We start from the raw sequence: 20,121 nt of genomic DNA, 5'->3' as shown, positions 1-20,121 counted from the left end.
TAAAGCATACAAGAAAACAGATAAAACATTTATTTTTACATATACATAGTAAACAATATAGTGTAGATAAATATTATTCTAATTATTCTCTTACTGAATTTTGAACTTTCGTTTATTGCTTTTTCCTTTTCTTCTTGCTCTTTTCCTTCCTCTTTCTCAACATGAACTAAAGACAAGAAAATACAGGATCATTGTTAACACCCTAGAATACAAGCATGCAGCCGCTGACTTTCTAGACTCCCAGGGGGGACATTTATTAACTTTGTGCCCCTGGTGTACGCCACGTAAAAGATGCAGATTCTTACCTATTCTGTCGTGTGTGTCAGCCTTAACCCCTGTGAAAAGTCAGGAGGAGGCGTGGCCTAACTTATAAATCAAGGTTTATACTTGTACATAGGCATGAACCATACAAAAATCTACACCTGCTCCAGTGTAATGTTTTTGCGCCTTTTAGGAGATCTGACCGGGTAAATGGGGACAGGGCTTCATTTAAGACTGGTGTATGAGTATGCCAGTCTTAATTAATGTTCCCCACATTCTTCATTTCCAAATAGCGAGCCATGTAGTAGACTCAGTATACAAAAAAGTGCGTAGTATACAAGTAGTGTGTAGGCTCTTAGTCATATAACAATTCTATAGCACAAAAATGGTTTAAGTTTATGCCCCCTGCAATGAGACAGAAAAGAGACTTTGATTAGTAGTAAGTAGTAATTGGACCAAAGAGATACCATAAGTTGCCTAATTTATAGAGAAACACTGAGTTTTATGTAAATCTGTTTCTACTATTTCTTTTACTATTTTTATTGCCATTTTTAAGCACTACAATTACCACCATTATGCAATTGTTGTGATTCCTGCTAGTGGTGCCAGCCAGAGAAAATAAGGGATTATGTATGCAGTGAGTGATTCCTGCTTTATGGTAAGCCTGGTGCAGAAAGTGATCCCTGCTTAAGGTGGCTTGTTAAAGTATTCACCCTCTTGGCTTTATTTCATGCTTTGCTACCTCACAACCTGGAATTAAAAGGGATTTTTAGAAGGTTTGTATTATTTCATGTACAGAACATGCAGACAACTTTGGACATTTTTTTCCTTTTTATTGTGAAGCAAACAACAAATAGGGCAAACAGAAAACTTCAGTCAGTAGTTTGTAGAGACATCTTTAGTGACAATTACAGCCATAAGTCGCTTTGGATAAGTCTCTATGAGCTTGCTACATCTTGCCACTGGGATTTTTGTCAATTTCTCAAGGCAAAAAAGTTAGATGGTTTCTGCTGATGAACAGCAATCTTCATGTTTGACCACAGATTCTTAAAGGAATTAAGGTCTGGGCTTTGACTAGACCATTCCAGTACATTTACAAGTTTCCCTTAAACCACTTAAAAGCTGTTTTAGCAGTGTTGCTTTGGGTCATTGCTCTGTTAGAACCGATGAATCTTAGGTGAACATCTATCCCAGTCTCAAATCACTGACAGACCCAAACAGGTTTTGCTTAGGAATATTTCTGAAATTTTCATGTCCTCCATGGGCAGAATAAGCAACCCCCTCCCCCCCCCCCCTCCCCATAAAATACTTTTGCTGAAAACAACTTATTGTGTCTCTTACTACTAATCAAAGACTTTTCTGCCTCGTTCCAGGGGGCATGCTCTTTCGAGCTCACTAGTCTCTCGAGTATTCCAGTTCTCAAAAGTACTTGATGCTCGAAGGAATACCGCGTGGTGCTAAAAGTTTTTTCCTCCCTGCATGTTTAGCAGCTTCAATTATCCAATAAACATGCAGGGGAGGAACTGGAAGATCCTGCTACACAGCAGATGGAGACCGAATCCTGGAGACCGAATCCACGTTTCCCCGTAGATAAATCAATTGATGATTTATATATATATATATATATATATATATATATATATATATATATATATATATACTGTATATATATATATATATATATATATATATATTGCGAGCAGTATACTGTATATACATATTATTTTAATTATCCTCTTACTGAAATTTGAACTTTTCTTTTCTATAACAGTTTTTTCCTTTTCTTCTTGTTCCTTTACTTTCTCAACGTGAACTAAGGACAACAAAACACAGGATCACTGTTTACATCCTAGAATACAAACATGTAGGCGCCAGCTTTCTAAACTTACAGTCTTCATTCCCTAATAAAGAGCCATGTAGTAGGCTCAGTATAATTTGATAAAAGTGATGATTTGTCTTTTGTAAACTTCGCCGTGCAAAGCTCAGCAGGGGAGCCACCCCCACCCCCCAACAGGCTCTTACCCCAAGTTAGTAACAGTGTGAGATCAGGCTCTTACCCCAAGTTAGTAACAGTGTGACATCAGGCTCTTACCCCAAGTTAGTAACAGTGTGAGATCAGGCTCTTGCCCCCACAAATTTTAACAGTGTGAGATCAGGCTCTTGCCCCCACAAATTTTAACAGTGTGAGATCAGGCTCCTGCCCCCACAAATTTTTACAGTGTGAGATCAGGCTCTTGCCCCTACAAATTTTAACAGGGTCACAACAGGCTCTTACCCACAATTTTTCACAGGGTCACAACAAGCTTTCGCCCACAATTATAAGGAGGGTCACCACAGGCTCTTGTCCGCAATTTTTAACAGGGTCACCAAAGGCTCTCGGGCACCATTTATGTATAAATAATATGAGCAATATACTGTATATACTTATTATACTAATAATTCTCTTACTGAAGTTTGAACTTCCTTTTACAGCTTTATCATTTTCTTCTTGTTCTTTTCCTTCCTCTTTCTCAACGTGAACTAAAGACAACAAAACACAGAATCATTGTTTACACCCTAGAATACAAACATGCAGTCACTGACTTTCTAAATTTCCAGTCTTCATTCCCCAATAGAGAGCCATGTAGTAGGCTCAGTATACAAGCACTGATCCAGAAGTGTGTAATACCCCTCCTAGTCATATAGCATCCCCATGCTATTGTCTAGATAGCAGTGCAGTAGTATCTTTACAACTGCTAAGTGTACAACCTATTTTATAGGTTTTTGGCCTATATCCCTAAAACATACAAAAAACCCAATCTGATATAACATTTATATATAATGTAAACAATATACTGTGTATAAATATTATTCTAATTATTCCCTTACTGAAATTTGAACTTTCTTTGTTTGTTGTTTCCTTTTTTTCTTGTCCTTTTCTCTTTTCTTTCTCAATGTGAACTAAAGACAAGAATATACAGGATCATTGTTTACACCCTAGAAAGCAAGCAGGCAGCTGCAGACTTTCTGAACTCACAGTCTTCATTTAAAGGGTTATCCAGCTCTACAAAAACATGGCCACTTTTCCCACTCTTGACTCCAGATTGAGTGGGGTTTGGAACTCAGTTCCATTGAAGTAAATGGAGCTTAATTGCAAACCACACCTGAACTGGAGACAAGAGAGGAGGAAAAGTGGCCATGTTTTTGTAGCACTGGATAACCCCTATAAAAACCAGAAGTGAAGTACCATCCCATAGCAGGCTGTGGGCACTGTGTATCCAAGCAGCAGATTATAAGGGCATGTATCAGTAGTTTTTTGTTAATTCAGGGTCAAGAAAAGTGCATATTTGGGAAATGGGTCAAAAAATCTCACAACAGGCTCATACCCACAATTTTTAACAGGGTCACAACAGCCTCTCTCCCACAATTATTATGGGGGTCACTACCACGCTATTGCTTATAATTTTTACAGAGGTCACCACCAGGCTCTCACCCACTATTTTATTTTTATGTGGGTCACCACCAGGCCCTCTCTAACAATTATAGGGGGCGTCTCCACCTGGCTCTTGCACAAAAGTTTTACAGCCTGTGGCTCGGTTCACACGTTGTAAGAGTGCGGCTGTATTTGCGGCTGTAATTGTGCGGCGGTATTTTTGGTGGTTCGTGTGTATGCTTGGAAGTATAGGATATGCGGCTGCACAGTGCACACTATCTCTGAATCTACGGCCCTATCGTAAACGGACCCGTAAAAAATGAACAAGACCATTGTTTGCGGCTGAACATGCGGCCGAGGATTGACAGGCGGTCCGTACGGAGTACTTCAAAAATAGCCGGCAATGATGCCGAATGCCGATGCCTCTAATAGTTAATATATTAAATTAATCAAACACATTTTCTTTGTAATCAAGACACTTTCGTTGATCAATAATTTATTTCTAACGAATCCATAATTTTGCAATTAAATATACTGTTAAAAAAAATAGATATATAAATAAATGTATATTTATCTATATATTTATTTTTTGACAGTATATTGAATTGCACAATGATGGATTCGTTAGAATTAAATTATTGACCAACGAAACTGAATTTATTTAAACGAAAATGTGTTTTCTTAATTAAATATTAATTAGTACAGGAAGCTCCATTAAGCCGTTAATTCATATGCCGGCAATAGAGCATTCTGTACTAATCATCACTTTACTTTAATGAAAACATCAAATGTTTCTTCTAATTATGTTATGACAATAGCATTATTAGAAGAAACATTTAGAATTATATGTGCGCTCAGCTGATTGGCTGATCGGCTGGGCGCACATATAATGAGCCGGTCTGCAGTACAGTGACTTCATTGTGCTGCGGACCAGCGAAGAGACAACATCGGGACATCGGATGGTGAGTATAGAGCTCTCCCCACCCCCTCCCCAGCACTGCACCCCTCCCAGCAAGGAAGGGGGGTCACTTAACCCCTTCCTTGCTGGGATGGGTGCAGTCTGACATCAGTCTGGCCCCCAAGGGGTTAAGGGGGATGCAATACATCCTCCCTTAACCCCTTGGGGGCCAGACTGTAAGCAGCGATCTGTAAAGATGCTGCATACTGTAAGGAGCACAACACCGCTCACAATGATGGGTGTTGTGCTCCTGTTTGTGTGTTTTTTGTGTGTTTCTCCCTTTTTGTTTTTCAGATATCGGTATCCTGGGGATTACGTCGGATTCCATGGACTACGTCGATGACCAGCGGTTGTTCTTTGAATTTTTTTTTATAAAATGGTCAATGAGGGGTGTGGGGGTGTTTTTATTTGAATAAAAAAATTTGTAAACTTGTGTCTTGTCTTTATTTCTTTACTTTATAGACTTAGTAGTGGAAGCCGTCTAATAGACGGAATCCATTACTAAGTTGGGGCCTAGTGTTAGCCGGTATAAAATGGCTAACACTAACCCCCTATTATTACCCCAGTACCCAATGCGAAAGCAAAAAATGGAGGGCAAGGCACTACTTAGATCTGTAGGATGGGGTGCTCAACCCCATATGACATGAAAAATTCATACAAAACAACCAACAAAAGAAAGCCATGTCACACATGTAAGGGTGGCACTCCCAGAAAAAAGTAAATAACAAAATAAGTTAGATAAATAAATGAATATTATAAGCTGCATGTAAAGGTGGCAAAATACAACAAATTTTATTAATACACGAAAGTCATAAAGTACAAAACATACAGATTAAAAACAATTAAAACCACAACATACAAAAGTCCATGTTAAATAGACATGGAACCAGGACAAACTGACATGTATCCATGTTAAACGCCCCCTATGGTAAATGATACTGACTCAAACCATAAGAAATGATGTATATGTGTCAAAATATGAGCAGTAATGTCTGTATGAATGACAAAGCTCAATGGACACAAAACAACCCGGATTAATGAGAGAACAAAGAATATAAAGAAATCGTGTGAGTCTAGTAATAGGATTAAATATCACCAGAGGGGGAGTCCATGTCAGGGTCCGAAAAACCCCACGCGTTCCGTCTCCGTCACAAGACTTTCTCAAGGGTCATGCCAATGCCACCAGGGGTACTGGGAAGAGCCGGGTGCCAGTGGTCCCGGAGCGTCAATATTGGCGCTCCTGGACCGGGCGGCAGCAGGCTGGTAAGATTTAGGCTGGGGAGGGCCTAAACCAATGGCTCTTTCCACCCTGGTGTTACCAGGCTGCTGTCGTTTGGTTTTTAACCCGGCTGGTTATAAAAATAGGGGGGACCCTATGCGTTTTTTTTTAATTATTTATTTATTTTAAAAAAAAACGCATAGGGTCCCCCCTATTTTTATAACCAGCCGGGTTAAAAACCAAACGACAGCAGCCTGGTAACACCAGGGTGGGAAGAGCCATTGTTTTAGGCCCTCCCCAGCCTAAATCTTACCAGCCTGCTGCCGCCCGGTCCAGGAGCGCCAATTTTGACGCTCCGGGACCACTGGCACCCGGCTCTTCCCAGTACCCCTGGTGGCATTGGGTACTGGGGTAATAATAGGGGGTTAGTGTTAGCCATTTTATACCGGCTAACACTAGGCCCCAACTTAGTAATGGATTCCGTCTATTAGACGGCTTCCACTACTAAGTCTATAAAGTAAAGAAATAAAGACAAGACACAAGTTTACAAATTTTTTTATTCAAATAAAAACACCCCCACACCCCTCATTGACCATTTTATTAAAAAAAATTCAAAGAACAACCGCTGGTCATCGACGTAGTCCATGGAATCCGACGTAATCCCCAGGATACCGATATCTGAAAAACAAAAAGGGAGAAACACACAAAAAACACACAAACAGGAGCACAACACCCATCATTGTGAGCGGTGTTGTGCTCCTTACAGTATGCAGCATCTTTACAGATCGCTGCTTACAGTCTGACCCCCAAGGGGTTAAGGGAGGATGTTTTGCATCCCCCTTAACCCCCTGGGGGCCAGACTGATGTCAGACTGCACCCATCCCAGCAAGGAAGGGGTTAAGTGACCCCCCTTCCTTGCTGGGAGGGGTGCAGTGCCGGGGAGGGGGTGGGGAGAGCTCTATACTCAATCCGATGTGTCCTCTTCGCTGGTCCGCAGCACAATGAAGTCACTGTACTGCGGACCGGCTCATTATATGTGCGCTCAGCCGAACAGCCAATCAGCTGAGCGCACATATAATTCTAAATGTTTCTTCTAATAATGCTATTGTGATAACATAATTAGAAGAAACATTTGATGTTTTCATTAAAGTAAAGTGATGATTAGTACAGAATGCTCTATTGCCGGGAATATGAATTAACGGCTTATAGAGCTTCCTGTACTAATTAATATTTAATTAAGAAAACACATTTTCGTTTAAATAAATACAGTTTCTTTGTTCAATAATTTCCATAATAAAGTCCCTTTTATTGTTCAATAATTAAATGTAAACGATTCCATCATTGTGCAATTAAATATACTGTCAAAAAATAAATATATATATAAATATACATTTATTTATATATATATTTATTTTAACAGTATATTTAATTGCAAAATGATGGAATCGTTTACATTTAATTATTGAACAATAAAAGGGACTTTATTAGACAGAAAATGTGTTTTATTAATTCAATATATTAACCATGAGAGACATCGGCTATAGTGCAGAGGATCGCAAACCCCGGTAATAGCGAGTCATGTAAACTGTTTCCCTGCTTTCCCAGATGCATCCAGAGGTGTTTGCATCACTTTCTTAACATTTTATTTGTTATTTTTAGTTGAACCAGATTTCCAAGTAAATGACAGTATGTTTTGAGCCGCATGTCTATTTTTTCCCACGGCCGTAGTTTCACCCGCACATTTACAGCCGCATAAAAAATACAGCTGCACAGTTACAGCGTGTGAACCCAGCCTGTACATGAGGCCCTTCTTTATGTGTAATGAAGGGTGTATGGGATTCTCTTTTTCCTTTATTTTTTTGGCAGCCTTTGCACTTGGTGCATTGGCCTGATGAGTCTACTAGTCCAAGTCTCAAAATTGAATCCCTTCACGTTAGCCATATGGCTATGTACGTTCCTGCTGCACACACCCCGTTTCAATGCGATTGGCCCTGCACACATTACTGTCCCCAGACACGGGCATAATGACAGGTAGCCGCGGTCCCGCAGCTGCCTGTCATTATCCCCTTAAACATCGCAATGCACATTGATCGCAGCATTTAAGGTTGTCAGTGACAGGACAAGGACTTGTTACTGACTGATCGGGACCCCCACAGCATGGCTGCGGGGGTCCCGATCACTTGTACCAGCAGGCGGGGGTAAGCCACTTACCTCTGTCCTGTCGGATGTTCAATCTGTAGATAAAGTCTGCTCTTAGGCAGACTCTCTGCACAGATCGACAATAATACTGATAAATGCTATGGTATAGTATTCATCAGTATATGCAATCAGAACATTGCATATATATTCACCTAAGTGACTTATATATGCAATACAAAATGTATTTAAAAAAAAAAAGTTTTAAAACATATATTTAAAAAAAAAAAAAAAAAACCTAATGAAATGCCCCAATAAAGATTTATATTACCAAAATTTTTCTCTTACACTAATAAAAATGACAGATCATGGTGCAAACAATGACACCCCAACCAGCCCTGCCGGTGGAAGAATAAAAGCGCTATGGCTCTTAGAAGGCAAGGAGGAACATTGCTTCAATTTGACCGGAACATCTGGGCAAAAATGACCTTGGGTTAAATAGGATGGGTCCGCCCACAATTCGTAACAGGGTCCCAAGAGGCTCTCACTCCTAATTTTTAACAAGGTCACAAGAGGCTCTTGGCCACACTTTAAATATATATAATGTGAGCAATATACTGTATATACTCTATATTCTAAAAATTCTCATACTAAAATTTGAATGTTCTCCTTCTTGTAAAGCTTTATCCTTTTCTTCTTGTTCTTTTCCTTCCTCTTTCTCAACATGAACTAAACACAACAAAAGACAGAATCATTGTTTACACCCTAGTATACAAACATACAGCTGCCGACTTTCTTCCAGTCTTCATTCATGTGCCATAATTATAGGATAATATTCCACAATTGTAAGTGGCATCAGGTGTTTTAGGCTTCAAATAATTATGGATGCACCTTGTTATGGATGCACCCCTCATATGTTTCAGAACGGTGTGAGTGGTTTCATTGTGGCTGCTTCATCCAGGCTATCTCGCTCCTTGGCCCCACGTTGGGCGCCAACTGTTATGGATGCACCACAAGAGTGCTGTCATATTGACTGTCTGCTCCAAATTACAAGTTATAAGTTTATAGTGCGCACTGAGACACAAACACCCTGACACATTGATGGTTAAGGTGGATGTCATTTATTCAAAGATAGTAGCCAGTTTATATACCTTGGGGCATGTGTTCTTTTACTAAGGCTCGTGTCAGTACTTCATTGGCTAAGGTACAAAAGGAGTTGGTTACGTAGCACTAGTGATTACTAAGCTGTAAGGAATGTAAACATCTCAACTTGTTTAGAAGGTCAGCGTCATATTGTAATGGCTGCACTAAATATACAAAATATTACATCATTAACAAAATAATAAATAGGAAGATTTTAAAGATGATAATATTTCAGCTTCTTCTCTTGAACAGAAGATTCAAAAGTAGCGCTTATCTAACTGTATTCTAACTGTATACTGGGTAGTGCCAGACTGCAGACAGCTCAACTTGAGTAGAACAGGATATACATGGGCAGAGTAGAGGTATATTATGTGGTTTAAGATAGTGGGACCTCATATTTAGTTTTTTTAAACAAAAAAATAAGTTTGTACTTTTGCATCTATAGTAAATCTTAAATTAGCCAAGAAAATATATCTCAGAGTAGCATTTTTTTTTTGGTCATAGAAAAATTATCTATACAAGTAAATATACTATGTCTTGTCAATTTTGACTATTTTTCAGAAGAACTCATAGTAAGATACAGTGTTCTTAAATCTTGAGTTAATAAAAGAATAAAAGATCTACTAGTCAGAGCAGAGAGCAGAACTCCAAACAATATCATCTTCAATGGAGAAACCAGCAAGTCTGGGCATTGGATGGACTATTCATTGTTTACTGATTTCATTGGAAACTATTGATGTTTCATTTGCCCTCTGGTGGTGCAGTAGGCAAGTGAAACCCTTCCTGTAATAGATTGTTATGTAACATTACCAAAGAATAAAATATATTATTATTTTTTACCTTTGTTTCTGGGTGTTACAGGGAAAACGTGGATAGTATTTGTGTCATCTGTGCTGTGACCTAAAGAAATAATAATACAGTGGATAAGTATCTTTGCAGTGTCCCAATAACCGTATCCCAGCTACTATCAGTATAAAGCTGTCAGGTGGTAGAGAAAACTCAGAGTGTCTAATGCTGCGTTTACACTGAGCGATAATTTGCCTGATCGTACGATTAACGGTTTCGAAATAACGATTTGTTTTTGATAACGATCAGCGTTTAGATAGGACGATATATCGTGTGGAAAAATCGTATTGCGATCATTTTGCGATTGCTTAAGCCTATCTCACAATACAGGTTACGGCTATGTTCACACTACGTATATTTGAGGCTTTATATTTGAGGCTGTATAGCAACCAAAACCAGGAGTGGATTGAAAACACAGAAAGGATCTGTTCACATAATGTTGTAATTGAGTGGATGGCCATCATTTAATGGCAAATATGTGCTGTTATTTTAAAACAACGGCTGTTATATTGAAATAATGGAAGTTATTTACCGTTGTATGGCGGCCATCCACTCAATTTCAACATTATGTGAACAGATCCTTTCTGTGTTTTCAATCCACTCCTGGTTTTGGTTGCTATGAGGACCTGACATGAGGACCAAATACAGCCTCAAATATACATAGTGTGAACCCAGCTTCATGAATTGGTAAAAGACTGTTTACACGAAACGATCTACGATTTTTTTGCGAACGACCAACGACGATTTGAGAACTTGTTCAAAGATCAAAATGGACGGTTTCTCACTCGTCGCTTGATCGTTCGCTATGTTTACACGGAGCGATTATCGCTCAAATGCGATCGTTATCGCGCAACTTCGAACGATAATCGTTCCGCGTAAACGCAGCATAGCTCTGGGTTATCTACTTAGTTAGTGAGTTAATATGTATATGCTGACGTTTTGCTTGTCATACTGTGAATTACCACTAGAATTAAAGGGGAAATTGGCAAGAGGAAATAGCTATGGAAGGACTCTCCTGTGAAACTTTTTTTTAAATATTTTTCTTCCAAAAAATTAAATACATGATAGAACTTCATAGGGCAATCCCTTACCCACATGAAAGAAAGAATATACAAAGATTTCTAAATACACATTAAATATTCCAATACATAATTGACCATTATCTTCGTATTCAAGGGTGATTGCAAGATTGTTCGAGCAGCCCATAGAAGGTAGCGGCAGTCTGCTGCCGCCGCTCCTATTGAAAAGAGCAACGGCAGCATGTTGCTGCTCTCTAGATTGTTGAGCTTTCAACATGTTGAAAGACAACAATCAGCCAACATCATGCATTTTAGGAGCCTCTTGAAATCAGACAGTAATACTTGCTCACTCACCCTCTTCTTGCTGAAAATCTTTATTGTTCTTCTTTTGACCTATAGAAATTAAATTGTTTTTAAGACTAGATGATATGACAAAACATTAAGAAAATGTTAAATTTGGCTAAACTTCTTGCTAAGTCACATCTCCAAACCTGGAAATAGCCACACAATGGGGATGAGAGCAGGATGATACCAGTGGCATCATGTGAGACGGGGAGGTAAGTGCTCAGTATTTTTTTTATTCAACCCCGCCTCAGGCATACAGCTTAACATACTGCTTGGACAACCACTTTAACATATATACACATAACAGTGAGTCAAATCATAGCCACTTCTCCTCCCCGCCTTGTTGCGCCCGCTGCCTGCCCCTCAGGCAAGTGGGGCTTCTCCCTGGCGTACTTCACAGAAAAGGCAGAAATCTTCTCCTTTTCTGTGGTATACACCAGGGGTGCATAATGATAAATTTGCCCTTATATATTTGCAGACAACTTGACCTTAAAGCTACTCTGAACCCACAATCTGACCCCCCCAAACCGCTTGTACCTTTGGATAGCTGCCTTTAATCCAAGATTTTTCCTGGGGTCCGTTCGGCAGGTGATGCAGTTATTGTCCTAAAAAACAACTTTTAAACTTGCAGCCCTGTGTCAAATTGTCGTGGCCTACAGTACCCATGTCCTAGGATTGTGACATCCCTCTGTCCGTCCTCCCCGGCCTCCTCACCATTACAAATGCCCCAGGAAGCATTTTTACTATTCCTCACCTGTGTAAACACTGCACATGAGCTGGATTGTTAAGGCACCTGTGCAGTGTTCAGACAGGTGTTGAATAATAAAAATTCCTACCCGGGGGCGTTTTCTAGTGATGAGGAGGGCGGGAAGGAGGAACGGAGGGGGCGTTGCAATCCTAGGGGGCACACACTCTAGGCCACGCCAATTTGACATGGGTTTGCAAGTTTAAAAGTTTTTTAGGAGAATAACTGCATCACCTGCCAAATACACCAGGACAGATCTTGGATTATAAGCAGCTATCCAAAGGTACAAGCGGTTTGGGCAGGTCAGATTGTGGGTACAGAGTCGTTTTAAGGTTATGTTCATACAAAATTATCTTTTGATAATGACGGCCACAAATATTGTTCATGATAATCATTATTTGCAGCCGTTCTATGGTACTAAAATGACATCCATCCAGAAAGATGGACGTGAAATGCCAGAAAGAAGACGTTGTGTAAACATATGTTCCCACACAGAATTTTGGTCATTATTTTTCAACCAAATCCAGAAAGGAGGATGTCTTGAGAGTCCCAACCCAAGTAGCACTGTGCTCTGCCGGGATGTTGGAGGATGAATTAGAAGAATACTTTAGAAGAAGAAGAAGAGAATACTTGTGCCAGTGTTTTGACCTTTGGGTCTTCGCACCACCTTATGCCCTACATTGTCGGCTGAACCGTCCTCCTAGGGTGACACAAGCCCCAGACCCTGTTACTTGGAATAGGCGGACTGCTGAGGTTTCCCTGCTGACAGCCGCGCTGAAAAATAGAGTTCCTAGGCTCTTAGAAACTTTGCTCTATCCGGATCAGTTCCTAGCTTTTTTGGCTTTTATGTGGATACTGTCATGCACTGTGACTCTCCTTGTCCACAACGTGGGATTAGATGATCTCTGACTTGTCCTCTCCTTTAAGAGTTTAACACTGCATAGTGTTGTGTAGAGTTAGCCGAAGAGAAACTGTTAGCTGTGTCTTGTCTTGCTTCCTACCGATATGGGCCCTCACTAAGACTGACTCGGTAGGGTGATGGGACCTGGCAGAGGGCCAGGGCCCAAAGGGACAACTGTAGGGAGCTTTCTAGCTTGCGTCCTTTCCCTACAACGTCCAACACGAAGACCTTCACACTTCCTCTACCCACGTGATTTCCTATCTCCAGCATATCTAAAGGGCGCTGTGAGGGGGTGAAGAGTGCATAAGAAGAAGTAAAGTGAGAGATTATAGGACCTATGAAGAAGAGACTCCTATAGGTTCACGGATCCATGTGACACACAAATAAACAATAACCCTTTCCATACTTCAGCCGTGCAGCATCTAAATACACACATCTGTAATAGCGGAATCTCGTGGCGAAACTTTATCACTTACTTCATCACCACTGGCTTACAATAAGTACAGGCTTTTACGAAGGGTGTAACCAATAGCAACACCCGTGGTGGGACACCAAAGATATATGACAGATAAAGCTGGATTCATATCTGCACTGCGGTGTTGGTATACTACAAGTGGAGCAGAATTTATTGCTTTGGTATTGGTTTAATACAGGAGGAGCAGTTGTAATTGGTGCACTGCAGTTTTTGTTTACAACAGGAAAGGCAGGATTTTTTTTCATTGCACTGAGGTTAGTTTACTATAGGTGCAACAGTGTTTACTGCTGCACTATGGGGTTGATTTACTACACGTAAAGCAGCAAATGCTGGCTTACTACAGGTGGAGTAGTATTGCTGCACTGTGGTTCAGATTCATCTCTGGTAAAGAAGTACTTATTGCTACACTGTGGTGTTGATTTTGTGCTAATAGGGGATATTATTACACTATGTTGGGGTATTTGGAGCTGTATGGTAATAGGTGTTTGTTAATGAGGCCCCAGTATCAACATGGATTTCAGGTAAGGCTTGGGTACAAAAAGTTTGACATGCACTGATGTAAACAATACATTGTATTCCATTTGCCTTACTGAAATTACTTAATAAAATTTGAAACTTCTTCTATAGCTTCTTCCTTTTCTTCTTGTCCTTTTCCTTCCTCTTCCTCAACGTGAACTAAAGACAAGAAAATGAGCATAAGACTAGATTAGAATATAAGCATTGCCCCTGCTAGCCAGAATCCTGCTCTACACTGACGAGGGGCAAATACCCTGAAACAGCTGTCTGTGGATGGATGCCTGCCTTGGTAACCCTTGTCATGTCGCAATACTCGCAACAGAGTTAGACTTTGACACAAAAGGGGCCACCCTGGTGTTTCCCTATTTATGTTCCAATACTTGCAACTGAGTGGGAATTAAGGGGCTACCTATCAGGGTGGTTTGGTGCTCTCCCCATCTGGAGGCACGCCTTGGAAACGGGCTAGGGATACCTGGCTACTCCTGTGTTTTGAGACTTCTAACTGAGGCTCCACAGATCCTTTTTTTGCATATTTAAATTTATAGGGGGCAATGTGTCAGTGGAGACTTTTGAGTGAGTACTTCATTTTTTTACTGATCTCCCTGAGCTGTGATTGCTGTGTTTTGTTAAAATATAAGCATGCAAACACTGACCTTCTAAACTCCCAATCTTCATTCATATGTCTTAAAGAGTATATACCACCACAGCAGAAATATAAACATATGCGTACCGTCCTGTTGGCGCTGTTCTCTAGAATCCGACGCTGTGGAGCATTTTCAAATCCATTGCTTGGTTGCTAAGAAATCGGCCGAAATATAAATATGCTAATTAGCAGTGCTGAAGCACAGGAGGCCGGCCTGGCGTCTGTGATTCAAGCTCCTCTCCTCCCCCTCCGTGACGGCCTCTGTTAATGCTGACACGCCTCCTATGCTAAGCCACCGGGCAGAAGACAGGAGGCAGGGCTGTGCGGCCGGCGCGTCACGGAGGGGGAGGAGAGGAGCTTGAATCACAGACGCACAGGTGCTAATTAGCATATTTATATTTCGGCGATTTCTCAGCAACCAAGCAACGAATTTGAAAATGCTCCACAGCGTCGGATTCTAGAGAGCAGCGCCATCAGGAGGGTATGCATATGTCTATATTTCTGTTGTGATGGTACATCCTCTTTAATAAAAGGATAATTCCACAATTGTAAGTTCCATACGTCAGGTGTTTTTAAGTAAGAAGAGTTTAAAGTTGCAAATATTTCAGCTACATCTCTTGTACAGGAGCACTGAGTAAGACAAGGTATACATTGCTAATTATGCCTGGTAAAAGTAGAGGTATGTTATATGGTTTGAGATAGTGGGACCTTGCTTTTTGTTTGTTTTGGACAAAAAATAAGTTTATGCTTTCACATCTATGGTAAATCTTGAATTGGCCTAGAAAATACTTCTCAGAGTAGACTTTTTTTAGTCATAGAAAAATTATCTGTAGAAGTAAATTTACTATGTGATGTGAATTTCATCTATTTTTAAGAAGAACCCATATTCAGATATAGTGTTCACAAATCTTAACTTAATAAATACTCGCCAGAGCAAAGAATACAATTCCAAACCACCAATCACCTGGAGGTGAAACCAAAAAGTTTGTACATTAGATGGACAATACATTGATTAATCATTTCAATTAATTGTTTTATTTATTAATTGCTTCCTTTGCCCTGTGGTGGCGCTGCAGGAAAATAAAACACGGCCTGATCAGTAATCCAGACAAGTGCTGATCTGCTAGATCGGCACTCATTTACTGAACCTAGCTCAATAATCGTGCAGCAAATGCAGTATATATATATCATTAACGATCCATGCAGCCCTTGCTTTTAAAGTGTTAAATATACATAGCTACATAGTGTATACATAGCTTTTCACACTCCCTGGTGCTTTTGCCCGCTCCCTTATATCTTCCTGGCTTCTGCCCGATGTCTGCAGCTGCCATTAGAACTTCAGAGCCGGTCCCATCTCGGTCAGTGATTGGCTGAGCAGTCTGTCACTTCAGAGACCGGCTCTGAAGTTCCACTGGCAGCTGCAGACAGCGGGCAGAAGCCAGGAAGATACTGGTGGAGTGGCAAGTAACACCGGAGAGAGTGGAGATGTATTTATATACATTATTATTTTCTTTACACATTCATCAGCCATCGGCCTCACATCACTTTCATCACGTAGATGATTTTTAGTCAGGACCAAAAGACACGATCAGGCGATCATCCTGATCGTCCTGATTGGGCAGATTATTGCTCCGTGTAATAAGGCCCTTACAGACTGATCTCTGAGGGCTCCAGCCAGATCCCATGTGATAAGCCTATTGTTGGTGAGACCATGTTTACAAATAACCCCTTTAAGTACCAAAAATTTTGAAGAATAAAGAAACAACCTTGAAATAAATAATGACATGTTGCAAGGTTATCATGTTATCTTATTACTACATCAACAAAGACTAAAATATAGTAATGTTTCTCACCTTCATTTCTGGGTGTTATAGTGAAAATCTGGATAGTATTTGTGCTATCTGTGCTGCGACCTAAAGAAATAACCATACAGTGGATAAGTACCCTGATATCCTTATACCCGTACCCCGATATCCTGATACCCGTACCCCATCTGCTAGCAGTATAAAGTTATCTGTCTACGCTCCCCGATGCTTCTGCCCACTCCCTGGTATCGTCCTGGCTTGTGCCCACAGCCGGTCACTGAACTGACAGGCTGCTCAGGCAATCATTGGCTGCAGCTATCTCGGACAGTGATTGACTGAACGGCCTGTCAGTTCAGAGACCAGCTCTAAAGTTCCACCAACTGCTGGAGACAGTGGGCAGAAGCCAGAAAGATACTGAGGAGCAGACAGAAACAACTGGAAGCGTGGACAGGTATATATATATATATATACTTTATTATTTTCTTTATACAGCCATAGGCTACATTCACACAATGTATTTTTCTTAATAAATCACGGCCATTGTTGTAATTTGCAACAACGGCCGTGATTAATTCAAAAGATACTTTGCATTGACAATGAATGGAATCCCGGCCTGAGTGTATACACATAGTATAAGCTCCAGTCGGGATTGCAAGTGGCCTGAACGAAAACTGGCATATCAGTTTTATGCGGCCGCTATTTATTAAATAACAGGCGCACAACCCTTACAGTGCACACAATGGAGAGTGTGGTTCCGGACACACGAATGCGCCCGCATCCCAATTCAATAGAAATTAAGTTTATCCGGCCAGGTCACAGAACGGCCGGTGTCATACGTTGTGTGAACATGGCCATAAGCTGCACACTGCTATTATAAGTAACCATGCACAGTCAGAGGCCGATGATTTTAGGTCAAGACCAAAAGACACAATCAGCCGATCATTGATCATTGTCATCGGCTGATCATTGTATTTATTACACAGAGCCATAGTCTGAAGAATCGGCCTGATTCATCAGATTATCGTCCCATGTAATAGGGCCCTAAGTCCGAGTTTAGTGAGTTAATTTGTACTGTATATGATGACATTTTGCTTGTAACACTGCTATACACTACTGGTATTGGAGAGAAAAATGACAAGATGGGAGGGGAAATAGTCAAGGAAACTTGACTGTTTGAGCAAAGATCTTAACTCTTTAGTGAGTTTCCAAACATTTACTTTAAGAGCCTCTTGAAATCAGACTGTAATAGATGCTCACTTACCCTCTTCTTGCTGAATATCTTCATTGTTGTTCGTCTTTTGACCTAGAAAAATTTATAATTTTTAAGACTAGAAGACAAAATTGATTGGCTGAGCGGTGTGATATGTGACATCTCCAAAACAGAAATCGGCCACACGATGGGGACAGGATCAGGATGTTTCCCGTGGCAATATGTGAGCCAGGGAGGTAAGTACAGGGTATTTTTTCCTTCTTATCTTCCCCTAGCATACAGGTTAGCATACTGCTTGGACAACCACTGTTTTATATATATATATATATATATATATATATATATATATATATATATGTATAAGGCATCCCCCGAAAGTAACGCGCCCCCCCCCTTAAGCGGAGCCTTTTTTAAAAATAAAAAAAATAACATCCCCTAAAAAATAAGTGGTAAAGTCACACCACTTTTTAGTTAAAACTTACCTTGAAAAGAAGAAGCCCTTACAAATTTCCTCAATGCATTGGGTTAAGTTGGTAATTCTCTCTATATGTTGGCAGACGAGTTGACCGTAAAATGGTGTTCCTATCTCAACTAATATAGGTAAACTTGCAGGAGTCATCAAGTTTGATATGTTTGTAAATACATTCACTTAGAAAACTTTTTCCATCTTAGTCCTAGCATTGCTTTTAGACAGGCTTATTTGCTAAATTAATATATTTGCAAAAATATTTTAAGTGTACCTGTTACTACAGATCAGTGGTAAATTTCTCTCATAATCCGGAAGTTCGGGTATCGATGACAACAAACCACACAGTGAAGGAAATGCATGCGACCTCCATTGGACCAGAGTAGAGGTTGCATGCATTTCCCTCAAAGCATGGTTCGTTGTTAAGGATACCCAAATTTCTGGATTACAAGAGAAATTCACAGCTGTTTTTTTGTTTTGTTTTTTACGCCAGGGGCCAGATGTTAGCTGGAAGTTAATGGAAGTTTATGAAATGCGTGGTTTTTTTTGTTGTGGTTTTTTTTTTGTTGTGGTTTTTTTTGGGGGGGGGAGTTTTTCGCTCCTCTGGTTTTTGAGGTTGTGTGGCAGTTTTTCCAAAATGCTGTATGCTGGAGATGTGGCTTAAAAAAAAATTGGCATTTTTCTCTCATAGACATATTATGTGAAGGCAGAAGACAAGGAAGTTCAGTCATCTTGCCAGATGGACCATTCTGCACCATGCAGACAATGGAAGGTGTTGTGACCCCATTGGGAAGATTTGTAGAGTGCTGTGGAATATATTAGCACTATAAGTAAAGCAATTATTAATTATTTTGACTACAGAGGATTTGAGGACAGCTGTATTGTACTGCTAAAGGCTTAGAGAAGCAAATATATCATAACAACGCTATATACAAATATAAGGATCTGTATATATCATCCCTATTACTTCCTGGTATCTGATGGAGAGGTCTATACTGTCTGCAGACTGTAATAGTCTATAGTCCATAGTCTATTACTTGACTCCAATTATTTCCAGCTGCCATAAAGCACACACCCTGCTGTAGAGTTAATAGAGAGGGTGCTGTCTGGAAACACATACTGGAGGCAGCACAGGAGCAGAAACAGATATAATGCAAGCCACGCCAGACTTGGCTGAAGGTTTGGGTCAAATAAATCCAAACAGATAAGGCAGCACGTGTAAAGTGAATGTAGCATTTACTCATACCGGTGTGAATGAATTTCACATGAACTTTACAAGTGCTGTTGTCATGACTGTACCTGTTGGGACCTTGGCACTGTCCTCGGTCTGTAAGGTACGACCAAGACTGCACTTTTGGCCATGAATTAGTGTTTATTCTGTGTTTTATTTGTGTTTGTCTGAGCTCTGTCTGAACACTGTCCTACTCCTTTATTGCTTTTTGATTCACCTGCCACACCCACATCTGCTTTGCTGAGTTCCCTCTGGTCATTTCACAGTTAACTTTGTTTTCCCTGTTGATTGACATTTGGTTTCCCCATTCACCCTTGCTGTTTCTGTTTCTATGTGTGCCTGTGTGGTCCAATCGCAATTTGGACTGGGTCTCTGACCTCCTAATATGATTATAAGTGTCCTGATGTCCATGATAGCTATAAGACTATGATCCCTAGTGTGCTTGTATTCCCTGTGTTGTTCTCCTGTGTATCTTTTGGCGTTTCCGGACTCCAACTTTAGGTATTTTGACTATCCTTGCTTTCCTTTGCTAGTCACCAGACTATACGTTTTGCCTCCGATTGTGTACCTAACCTGTCCACCCGTTGTGACCACGACTTGTAGACTATTCCTTTTTGTTGTCTGTCTTGTCACTGTAATTAAGTTAGGAACTGTCACCATGGTTGTCCGCAGCCGCCTAGGGCTGATAAAGGCGAGTAGGCAGTGGGCAGGGACAAGAGCAGGGTTCACTGTCTGTGTCTTCCCCTGACCGGTCAGTAGTCAGATTCCTGACTGCTGCCTTATCTTTTTG

At 40.4% G+C, this 20,121-nt stretch overlaps 1 protein-coding gene across 5 annotated transcripts in view; it reads right to left on the bottom strand.

The window, feature by feature from the left end:
• LOC138795928 (kyphoscoliosis peptidase-like) overlaps nt 1-20,121 on the bottom strand; it is a 34,654-nt gene that overhangs the window by 12,821 nt on the left and 1,712 nt on the right. Inside the window, exons 2-11 of one of the 5 annotated variants that reach the window (XM_069975668.1) lie at nt 17,686-17,727; nt 16,473-16,532; nt 14,064-14,135; nt 11,349-11,387; nt 9,970-10,029; nt 8,638-8,715; nt 3,130-3,201; nt 2,710-2,781; nt 2,003-2,074; nt 95-166 (exon numbers count right to left, since the gene is read on the bottom strand). In XM_069975668.1, the coding sequence (XP_069831769.1) occupies nt 95-166; nt 2,003-2,074; nt 2,710-2,781; nt 3,130-3,201; nt 8,638-8,715; nt 9,970-10,029; nt 11,349-11,387; nt 14,064-14,135; nt 16,473-16,532; nt 17,686-17,727 (639 nt within the window). The remainder of the gene's footprint in view (nt 1-94; nt 167-2,002; nt 2,075-2,709; nt 2,782-3,129; nt 3,202-8,637; nt 8,716-9,969; nt 10,030-11,348; nt 11,388-14,063; nt 14,136-16,472; nt 16,533-17,685; nt 17,728-20,121) is intronic. The other 4 variants (XM_069975669.1, XM_069975671.1, XM_069975670.1 and 1 more) reach the window with 4 other exon arrangements.

The sequence above is a fragment of the Dendropsophus ebraccatus genome, chromosome 6 (assembly GCF_027789765.1).
Source record: "Dendropsophus ebraccatus isolate aDenEbr1 chromosome 6, aDenEbr1.pat, whole genome shotgun sequence".
NCBI classification, from domain to species: Eukaryota; Metazoa; Chordata; class Amphibia; order Anura; family Hylidae; genus Dendropsophus; species Dendropsophus ebraccatus.
This window is presented reverse-complemented; position numbering and strand designations above follow the sequence as displayed.